This window comes from Aegilops tauschii, chromosome 3 (genome assembly GCF_002575655.3).
Source record: "Aegilops tauschii subsp. strangulata cultivar AL8/78 chromosome 3, Aet v6.0, whole genome shotgun sequence".
Taxonomy (NCBI): Eukaryota; Viridiplantae; Streptophyta; class Magnoliopsida; order Poales; family Poaceae; genus Aegilops; species Aegilops tauschii.
In genome coordinates, this window is record NC_053037.3 from 8,482,114 (window position 1) to 8,493,258 (window position 11,145).

At 48.2% G+C, this 11,145-nt stretch overlaps 1 protein-coding gene across 1 annotated transcript; it reads right to left on the minus strand.

Moving 5' to 3' along the window:
- Positions 1–444: 444 nt before the first annotated feature.
- Positions 445–5,348, minus strand: LOC109786729 (G-type lectin S-receptor-like serine/threonine-protein kinase At1g11300). Its single transcript, XM_045232198.1, has 7 exons — positions 3,909–5,348; positions 3,713–3,811; positions 1,878–2,047; positions 1,568–1,775; positions 1,260–1,497; positions 1,019–1,169; positions 445–938 (listed from the first exon to the last, which is right to left on the minus strand). Exons 1-7 carry the CDS (start codon positions 5,230–5,232, stop codon positions 636–638), a joined length of 2,493 nt encoding a protein of 830 aa, XP_045088133.1. The 5' UTR covers positions 5,233–5,348; the 3' UTR covers positions 445–635.
- Between the last annotated feature and the right edge of the window lie 5,797 nt (positions 5,349–11,145).

Genomic DNA, 11,145 nt, shown 5'->3' on the forward strand with positions numbered 1-11,145 from the left:
CCTAGATCCTCTAGAGCCCACCATTCCTAGGAAGCTTAGTAATTAGTAGATATACAGTTATATATTGTTTTGTATAAACAAGTATCATTTTGTCATTTTTAAATTTGCATCAACTTTGGTATATACCGAAATCATATGGAAATAATTTGGTACATACCAACACCAAACCATATTTTAATTACTGTATTTACCAGTATCAATAATGTACAAACCGAACGATATAAACCGAATAAATAGAACACGCATATTTATGAGGGCACCCACTCACACCGGGCAGAGAAAGAAAGCAGTAAACGTGTCATGCACGGTGCTAATGATTAGCAGCTCTCAAGAACAACTGTGTCTACTGTAATGATTACGGACAGACAAATTCGTCAGGATCTGATCAAGGTTTGTGAACAAGGTTATGAGCAGTAAACGAGTCATGCACACAAATCCCTTATATTTTCCATTATTTTGCTAGTTATGTTCTCAGTAAAAAAAGATATTTATGTTAGTATTTGGTTTTATCCCAAGTCAATAAGGCAAACAAAAAGAGATTAGATAATACAAAGCAAGATATAGTGACTTCCATACAATGGATGACGACTATCGTTATGTGGAAATTTGGGTTGACGTGTCTTAATATAGTAATTTCACCTCCCATGAATCTCGCTGAGAGTAAAGCTGTTCCCAGAGTTCTGTATATCATCTATGATTTGCTCCATTGGTATGCGCTGTCGTGTAAAGTAGGCAGGGCGATTGGGGGTTGGAAGTGTGGAGCTTCCGTTTTCTAGGACAAACACAACTGATGATATGCATGGCCTGTCATCTGGGTTCTCCTGAACACACAAGAGTGCTACATGGACGCAAAGAAAAACTTCATCCAAAGAATGAGTATTCATGATAGCAGAGTCCACCAATTCCTCTGTCTTCCCTTCCTTCCACATATTCCATGACTGAAAAATTGAAAGTATATAAAAAAACCCTTCAAAATCTGGATCTATTGCTAAATTTTAAAAGTCTAGTGTGTACTCACGTAGACTGTGAGACTAGGGAAGCCCATGATGTTACTATTGGAGCTTCTCTTTATACCGGTTACAACCTCAAGTACTAACACGCCAAAGCTGTAGACGTCAGACTTAGTAGAGAAAATGCCTTCCATTGCATACTCAGGAGCCATGTAGCCACTTCTTGACCATTGCAGTCACAAGAATTAATGAATGGGGTATAAACTTATATGCAAGTTTACAAGATATATAAGCTGAAAGGTTGCTTACTATGTTCCCACGACACGTTGAGTGTTTGCATTTTGTTGGTTATCACAGAAAATCCTCGCCATGCCGAAATCTGCTATCTTGGGTTTCATTTCTCCATCTAACAAAACATTTCCGGCTTTCAGATCCCGATGAATTATAGTCAGTCTTGAGTCTTGGTGGAGATACAGAAGTCCTCTCGCAACTCCTTTTATTATATTAAATCTTGTTGTCCAATCCAACAATAGTCTTCTTGAATCATCTGTACATTAAGAAAATGTAAGCATATTTATTTTAGGTGTTCTAGGAAATCATGAGGCCTTACTATGTACCAAAAAGGGTAGCATCTAAGCTTTTGTTGGGTAGATACTCATAAATCAGTAACTTCTCATCTCCTTCTCCACAACATCCAAGAAGTCGAACCAAGTTTCTATGTTGTAGTTTGGCAATTAGAATTACTTCATTTCTGAATTCCTTTGTTCCTTGTTGAGAATCACTACTTAGCCTCTTGACAGCAACTTCTTGGCCACCTAACATACCCTGAAGAGTTTTTATTAAGGGGAAACTTAGATTCAATGTCATACCAACAATTCAACTCTACTTATTTACAAACAATAGGGATTTAATAACTGATCAAGTTACCTTATAGACCTTTCCAAATCCTCCCTGTCCAATCATACATGTCTCAGAGAAATTGTTCGTTGCTAGAGCAATTTCCTCAAATCTAACAAATGGAAATTCGTGATCATGGGCAGGGTGTCCTTTCCCATGTTCATAAAAGGTCTTGTGTTTTCTCCATTTCCTATTTTTTCCTGCATGCACAATATTATAATTATTTCTTGTCTACTGAGTATATCACAGACATTAAAAAATAACAGCTATATTTCACTACTAGAACTATTTACGCAAGACCATCACACTTGAGCTAGGGTAACAACTTGGTACCACATTTGGCCTAGGGCACAAAAAACCACCAATTATGCGCCTAACCTATAATGTCGAGCACTCGTCGAATTTACGCACGAAAACAGTGAAACTGACAGGTAGGGCCCACCTATCAAGACAATGTGGCATGCCTATCTGCAATTAGCTGAGGTGGACATAGGTCCCATCTGTCATCCTCACGCACCTCCTTCTTCCTCAGCTCTATCTTTCTCTCTTTCTCTGTCTCCAACCAGCCACAGAAGAGGACACCGCCAGTGGCCACGCTCAGGCTAGACCCATGCCTCCGCCACCATGGTCGGCCACCACGGTCATCCCCACTGGCAGCCCGACACCTGAAGAGCTACCTCTTCCTCCACCATCAACCAACTCCTCTCGCCAACGCCGCTCCGGCAATGCGCGCCTTGCCCCGAGCAGCACCACTCGGGCCACTTGCCTTGCCGACCACCGTCCGTTCCAGATGTGGACGCCCGTGACCCCGCCACCCTTGATCTGGTGCCTAGGACCCCACCGGCATCCACACCCCACAACACCCATGGAAGCTCCTTCCCGATCCGTAGTCGTCGCCGGTCTTTATTCTCATGGCCAGAGACCACCCCAAGCCCCACGACCTTATCTGGGAGCTCAGGAATGCCTGAGCAACCCTACCAGAGCACTTGGATCCGGACGTCCAGAATCGGTTGCATTGCGGTCATCTTCTCCACCTCCGACCACACACCACCATGCCTCGATCTCCTGCTCCGGCTAATCTCTACACCTCGTATCTAGTCCCTGGGCTTCGACATGTCCTCTTGATGCCTCCGCCGCCAACACCAACAAACTGCGGGTCCCCAAGCCGCCTTTCTCGGCTCACCATGCTCTGTCGGCAGCTGCCGCCGACGAGGACGTTGCAACAGTGCTACCTCGCCGCGTCCGAGCACACATACATGCTCAAGGTTAGGCCCTCGCCTCTTCCCCGCGCAACGGCATGCCACGGCGTGCCGTGCCTTCTTCAGTGACCAGAGGATGACGCACGGAAGGTGCTCGATGGAATGCCCGATAGATGGAATGTTGTGAAGAAGATGACTCTCTAGTCATGGACAGGTGGGGCCCACGTCTCATTTGCCACATCAGTCGGTCAAAGTTTATGGTCTTCGCCACGTCAGCCCGACAAGTGGGGCCAACTTGTCAGGTTCACTGTTTCCGTGAGCTTATCAGAGAATGAGTGCTCGGCGTCATACGTTAGGCGCAAAGTTGGTGATTTTTTGTGCCCTGTCACAAATGTGGTACCAAGTTGTTACCTTAGCCCCAACTGTGATGGTTTTGGGTAAATAACTCATTATATGTCTATGTGGAAGACGGTAGACCTGAAAAAATGGTGACGGCCTAACATATATATAGATGGTGTTACATTTTCTCCCTATTGTCCGCCTCTCATATTCGGCGAGTTTACTAAGATTTTATAGTCCAACGTTACGGTAAATGAAGTAGTAGATGTACTTACATGGTTCAAGGTGGTCAAATGGACTTTCTCATTAGGAAAACATGATATGTACCTTTAAATTTTAGCCATGCCAGTAAAATGCAGAGTGCCACAACGCCAGTTCCTAAAATTGGTGATACAATCATCACTACAATGCCCCTTGGTTTTTCACCTATGGAATACATGCATACTGCTATAAGAATAGAGAAATGGCCAGTGAAATCATGAAGACAAAATCTGTAGAAAAAAATGGAGATATTTGGTAGTACCATTCAAGCCTGCAAGGCGGAGATATAGTGTGTCGGAGTCGAGCCCTTCGCCTATCTTGGCGGTGTCAACCAAATCCGCCGACCACACCAAGCACCGTGACACGTTTCCACCGGACCGTCGTCCGCTGCTCAGGTTGGCGTACGCGTATGCCACGCATGAACAATTGCGTCTGCACTCTGCCGCGCACTCCTCCGACGTGCTCATGTCCCTGCCCACGCGAGTGAACCCATCGGGTGACTTCATTCCCGGCAAGGCCAAAAAGCCGTCGTCCTTGCAGTCCAGCAGATCCTTCCGTCGGCACCCTGCTGAGAACCTACCTTTGTCCCACTCCTTCGTGTTCTCCGGCTCGAAGCCGTGAAGGCATTTGCACGTCCGCACTAAGTCGTCACAGTAGCCATACGGGCCGCAGTAGCCGTACCGCTTGCATTCCTGGGATGGCCACCTTGAGAGGACTAACCACACCGACGACTTGTTGCTCCAGCTACGGAGTTGGTATTCGCCGGAATGTGTCACCACGTACCTGATGCGGGGCGCGTCAGCGGCAACGGTGTAGGTCATGTAGATCTCTTCGCCGTCGTCGACGACGGACATGTAGACGACCACGGCTGCTCCATTGTTATCCTGTTGGTACTGCCGCTCGCTCACCACCAGGTACCCCGTCCACGGGCTGCTGCGGACTACTGGGCGATCCCCGTCCCAGACGAATATCTGAAGGTGTGTGGCTGGGTCAGCACCGTAAGAGAAGCGCCCCGGGGAGGGGTCGCCGGGGCCCTTCCAGGACACCAGATGCTGGCCGCCACCCTGCGCGCCGTACTTGAACCGGAGCTTCATGCCGGGAAGGACCGTGTCGGTGTAGTGGTCGAAGCTCTGCCACAGCATGCTGCCGTTTGGCGACCGGACGACGAGGTTGCCGGTGTTCTCGAGCACCGCCATCGAGGGAGATGATGAGCTCGATGTTGAAGCCACGGCGTCCGTCGTCCAAATGACACGGCCACCGCCATCGGAGAGGACGAGATTCGACGAGTTGGAGAGGGAGAGCGTCGGTGGAGAGAAGGTGTTAGTCGGTGATGGGTTTCTTCGATTGGCAACCCACACAACGGTGAGCTCGGGGATGTCGTTGTACCATATGCCAAGGTACAGCTTGGCCGGAGTGGAGTTGGAAGGGGCGAAGAAGCCCAAGGCGAAGGCACCACCATCGGATATGACGGTAGCGCCGGGGTAGAGCGGCTTGCCGGAGACAAGCCGGTCCTCCGACGCTAGAGACGGCAAGAAGAGAAGAATCAGGGCCCCGGCGCAGCAGGTAAAAGCCAGCCAACCCGCCATGAGCTGCGAGTTCCGGTAAGGATCCAATGTACTACGTAATCGACGACCTCTACAGTCGTACTTACTTTGTCATTGATGGTAACGTGCTCTTAAATGCAAGTACATGGTCTTACAAGCGTTAGTGTCCGACTGATTTTTAATTTATTGGACAAATCAGTGACACGTTCCAACCTTCACGTAGATCAGTGACCCGTTCAAACCTTCAGTGATTGGAGTTGGCATTTTATATTTCAACGACTTGGTACCATTCCCAAGTCAACACATTAATGCATAAAAACCCTCCACCCAAACCTTTTATAAAATGATCTTCCACACCCTCAGAAAAATAAAATCATAAATCTTGATTTTTTTTTCAGGGGTTGATAATTTGCAAGCTTTCGGGCATGGTGCAAATCAAACTAGGAAATAACTAAATGCACACATATTTTTTGCGGATGTTTGTGGTAAGAAACAATATTTTGATAATAAAGCTCAAGTTTTTCTAGACTCTTTTTCTTTCAAAGAAGGATAATCCCTAGCCTCTGCATAAGGACGATGCATGTAGCCATATATTAAGAATGTAAAATCAAGCAATCGACCCGGAAATAAAGCGCAAAGAAAAATCTGAGGCCATATGCCTCGCGACAATAAGAGTATCTCTAGCAGACCCCGTATAACAGTGACCCACAAAACGCGTTTCCAGTTCACGGAAAAACGGTTTTGCGGGCCGGCGCGGGCGGCCGCAGAGTCAGACCCCGCAAACGGACCCGTATAAAAGGATATTGGAAGAAGATGCCTTTTTACGGGTCGGCTTTGCGGGGTCTGCTCGGGCAGCGTCGACCCGCAAACCAAAAATCCCAATTAGCGAATTTGACAGCGATTCTGACAAATGAGTTCAAATTCGAACGATAAAACATAGTTCGCGCGCAAATAAAAGCATGGTTTTGAGGACAAACGCAGAAGGACTTGCAAAAGCGAGGACCATGTCCTTGATCATCTTGGTCGCTCTTGACTCCGCACCACCTCCATCGAGGTCATCGCCACCCTCGAATCCACCGCCGGCACTTGTTCCAACTCCGGCACCGAACTCACCGGCGGGCGCACTGAATGCATCGGCGATATTGGTTCCAAATCTTCTTCCGCTTCATGCCCGAAACCTAGCTCACCTTCTCCGTGGGCGGCCGGGCAGATCGCGCAGCGACGGCGGCGCCCGACGCGCGTGCCTTTTCGGCGGGGCCAACTGGATTGCCACCCTGCACGACAATGTTGCCCTGCCACTTGCGGGCAGGCGCGTTGGGGCCTTGGGCGACGGCGGGGGCGACATGGCTGGCAACAAGATCCGCGGGGGAGGGGGGAGGATTGCACGCGCGCGACCTCCACAGTGACAGGGGACGGCTGGGCGGCTTCCATGGCGGCCAAGAATGGCGGGGAAGATGGACCGGATCGCGTGGTAGCGGGGTAATGGCGGCCGAGGAGGGGGGAGCGGGAACGGCCGCGCGAAAATTACCCTCGCGCCAAATCTCGCTGCGGATAGGGGGAGAGCTCGGGTCAGCCTCTCACCCCGTGAATCTAAAGGTTGAGGGTGAACTTTTGTCGCGCCCCGCAAAAACTTTTACGAGTCGGACGTGTTTGTGGAGTCTGGTCGGGCAGGATTTTCCGCGCCGACCCGTATTTTGGCCGTTATTTTATGGGTCGCGGATTTTTACTGGGTCTGCTAGAGATGCTCTGGCGACGAGTAGGAGGAGGAGGGCGAGGAAGGGGAGGCGCACTGACGGCGGCTAGGTTTTCCTTCCTGTCGCTCGCGGGAGCAACGGGAGGGACCTTTGACTTTGAGACTCTTAACAAAGTATGAGTAACGCTATACGTTGGGCATTTTTTATGGATATTACTGCATGAATTAGTTGGAGGCATGTGGTTAGGTAGGGGGATGGGCCCCACAGTAAAATTAGTTTGGTGGATAACGTGTGTGTGTGTGTGTCTTACCAACTGATTACTGAACCAACGAAAGAAAAACGGCACAAAGGAACAAATAAACTACCATGACAGCGTATCCACGAATCAACAACTTGTCCACTGCCGACCTAGAGGATCCAACTATATGATGAGCTGCTGCTGAGGTGTTGACTAGGGACGGAGCTTAGGCACCAGTAGGCACTCATGTCTGCAAGTACAAACTGTCTGAGCTGAGATCTGTTAGTTGTTCAGCTGCAATACTTGTACACACTTCTTGTTTCATCAGCGTTGGCAAAAAACTGACATGAGGAAATCTCTCTCTCTCTCTCTCTCTCTCTCTCTCTCTCTCTCTCTCTCTCTCTCTCTCTCTCTCTCTCTCTCTCGTTTATTATATGATGATGATTCAGAGGATGTTTCTGTCACATTTTACTAGGTGGTAAATGTTTCGCGTGTGGCGCTTATGCTACACAAAAGAATGTTTTAGCCAAAATTTAGATGTTCAATTATCTTCTCCTTGCAAATGATTGTGATTTACACATGAGGTGATTGAAATGTCAGGCACCAAATGATTGTCCAATTTTTTTTCGAAACGAAGGCATAAGCTTTGCCTCATCTATTAATATTAATTAAGAAGGAAAATAGAGTTTGTTACACACCACCCCAAATACAAAAAAAGAGGTACTCTCCCGGTATTATGTTTCCCAATTTTTTCGCACCCGCGATAACCCAAAGTCTAGCCTCCCTTTTGATGATACTGAAGATGACCGGTGCCGGAGTTGATTTGTGTTGGAATACACGAGCATTTCTCTCTTTCCAGATGGTCCAGCCGACTAGCATGGTGAGGGATGCCATGGCCTTTCTATTGGGGATGTTGCTTCTGAACATGTTTCTCCACCAATGCGAGAGTGAGTGCAAGGTTCCCCAAGTTGCCGTGTCAATCACATGAAGACCGAGCCAATTTTTGATAAGGTTCCAAATCCTGACGGTGAACCGACACTTGAAAAAAAGATGTGCTCCACTTTCTTGCACACATTGGCAAAGTGGACAGATTCCACAATTTTGCCAACCCCTCCTGACGAGCCTGTCGGACGTCCAAATCCTATTACGGGTTGCAAGCCACACAAAGAATTTCACCTTTGGCGGAGCCCAAACGCCCCAAATGTAGTAGTGGAAGGTGGTAACCGTAGATCCAATGAATTGTGCGCGGTAAGCCGATGCCGGAGAATAATGCCCACTCGTCGAGTGCTTCCAAATCATCTCGTCAATTACATCTTCGCGGAGGTGGGTGTGGCGAATTTGCTCCCAAAGCTCAATAAATTGCCTAAGGTGCTCCATGGTGAGAATCATATTGAGTCTTAACTTGCGAATCCAAGCATCGTCCGCCAAGGCCTCCTTGACTGTCCAAATTTTTCACGATGAGGCCAAGTAAATAAGGGGAGCAATGTCCTTCGGTTTCTTCCCATTGAGCCAAGGGGAATCCCAAAAAGGGGCAATGGCACCATTGCCAATTGATATGATGGTAGAGGCATAGAAGAGGTTGATGTCCACTTTGTCGCATGGGTTCCCCATACCCACCCAAAGCTTGTCCGTTTCTTTCCACTCGTACCAAAGCCAACGTAAGCGCAATGCCCGAGCGAACTTGTCGAGGTCAAGCACACCGAATCCCCCAAGGTGTTTTGGACGGTACACGGTAGCCCAATTAACTTTGCACTTGGCACCTGTGATTTTTTCTATTCCCGCCCAAAGGAAGGCCCTCTGGATTTTGTTGATGCTCTTTATGACCGGTGGCGGGATGATAAGCGGAGTGGCATGGTAGATGACCTGCGAGGTGAGAACGGATTTGACAAGGGTACCACGACCCGTAGTGGTGATGTTTTGCCCATCCCAAGGGACAAGCCTTGTGGCAACCTTGTCTTCAAGGAATTGGAAATCTGCTCTCTTGAGTTGCCATATGGAAAGGGGTAGGCCCAAATACTGGATGGGAAAATAAGCTCGGGTCGCCGGCAAGTTATGGAGGATCTCCCCCAGATTGCGGTTACTGCACCGAATGGGGACAAAGGAGCTCTTTTGGAAGTTTGTCTCTAATCCGGTGACCTCACCAAAACAACCCAAGATGGATGAGAGGTTGTCAATATCTTGCTTGATGGGAGCCATGAACACCATTGCATCGTCGGCATATAGTGAGGTCCTACACACAACCCCACGGCCTCTAATCTTGTGAAGCAACCCATGACTAGTGGCCAAGTGGAGAACTTGTTGGAGAGGGTCAATGGCGATGACGAACAATAGGGGCGAGAGCGGGTCTCCTTGGCGAAAGCCCTGGCCGTGCTTAATTGGGGGGCCAGGAACACCATTGAGTAGGATCCGAGAGGTAGATGTGCAAAGTAGGGCCGCAACCCACTCACGAAACTTTCTAGGGAAACCTCTCGTTGTAGAAGATCAAGAATGTAGTCCCACCGCACGGAGTCAAAAGCCTTCCGAATGTCAAGCTTGAGAAGGATGGATGGCGTTTTGCTTTTGTGGAGCCGACGAGCAAGGTTGCACACGTACATGAAGTTGTCATGAATACTTCTATTTTTGATGAAAGCACTTTGGGCCTTGGAGATAAGGTTGTCCATATGAGGCCCAAGACGGATCGCAAGCAACTTAGCAATGATCTTGGCTATGGCATGGATTAGACTAATAAGTCTATAGTCACCGATCCCCTCTGCCCCATCCTTTTTGGGCAAGAGCACAACGTTCGCCGAGTTAAGCCAATGGAGGTTGGTAACATGGAGGTTACCAAATTGGTGGATGACCCGCATAACATCATCTTTAATAATATCCCAACAAGACTTGAAGAACATTCTGGTGAACCCATCCGGTCCGGGAGCTTTGTCATTGGGCATTTGCTTGATGGCATTGTGCACTTCCTCCATCGTGAAGGGTTCATCAAGCGTACCAAGGTCGCACTCTTCGAAATGAAATTGATCCCAATTGAAGTCCTTTTTCCTAGCATTACTCTTTCCAATGATGTTGGAGAAGTGATCAAGAATGATTTCCTCCTTTCTCTCATGCTCCGTGACCCAACCATTATTGTGCTTCAATCGGTGAATATGATTTTTTCCGCCTCCTGGCGTTTATGCGCCTATGGAAGTATTTGGTATTGGCATCGCCCTCCCGCAAATTGGAAATGCGGGCACATTGTTTCTTCCTTGAACGCTCAAGGACCGCCAAACTGACCACTCTTTTCTTGAGACGAGCCCGAAGATCATGTTCGGCAAGGCTTAAGGCGCGAGATTCTTGTGCCACATCAAGCTCAAGAATGATTCTAAGGGCGGCATGCGGATGGACTTTGGACTTGGAGAAGAGGCTTCTACTCCATTCGGTAAGCCGGACACCGGTCTTTTTGAGCTTATGGAACAACACTTGATTCCAAGCTTGTTCCGTGACCCAACCATTATTGTCCAAATTTTGTGTACTACTCCCTCCGATCTGAAAAAACTTGTCCCAAGCTTGTTACTCAAATGAATGTATCTAGCACTAACTTGATGCTAGGTACATTCATTTGAGGGACAAGATTTTTCGAACGGAGGGAGTAGCTGTTATACCTTGCACAGTGCATCCGTTCTGGTATATCTTCCCATGTTGCTTTGTTCTGGTAGCTTTGCTGTCCATGGTCGCAGCTCCTGTGGACATCGGTTGCAGCTCCTGCCATCCATGGTTACAGCTCGCTGGAAAAAAAAGAGGTTGTAGTTTCGCCGTTCATTGTCTTAGCTTCCGTTGACAACGGTTGCAGCTCCCAGCCATCAACGGCTGTAGCTCGCCTGTAAAAAAAAAAGATTGTGGCAGGGGGCCACTGCTCAAACTACAAGAAACCAGGCATGCAACGTAGAGTAGTCTTGATTCCCATCTTAAACAAAAGATTGATTCTACGCGAAAATATCAGTTGAAACGCTAACACAACAGAGTTCGAACTCTGACCTTTGCATCCAAGATGCA

Bases quoted from the DNA above. Each gene is read 5' to 3' on its own strand.
- LOC109786729 (XM_045232198.1), bottom strand. From the start codon at position 5,232: ATGGCGGGTTGGCTGGCTTTTACCTGCTGCGCCGGGGCCCTGATTCTT. The intron at 1,776-1,877 runs GTAACTTGATCA...AAAACTCTTCAG, and splicing joins GATTTGGAAAGGTCTATAAG to GGTATGTTAGGTGGCCAAGA. The intron at 1,498-1,567 runs GTACATAGTAAG...CTTAATGTACAG, and splicing joins CTTAGATGCTACCCTTTTTG to ATGATTCAAGAAGACTATTG.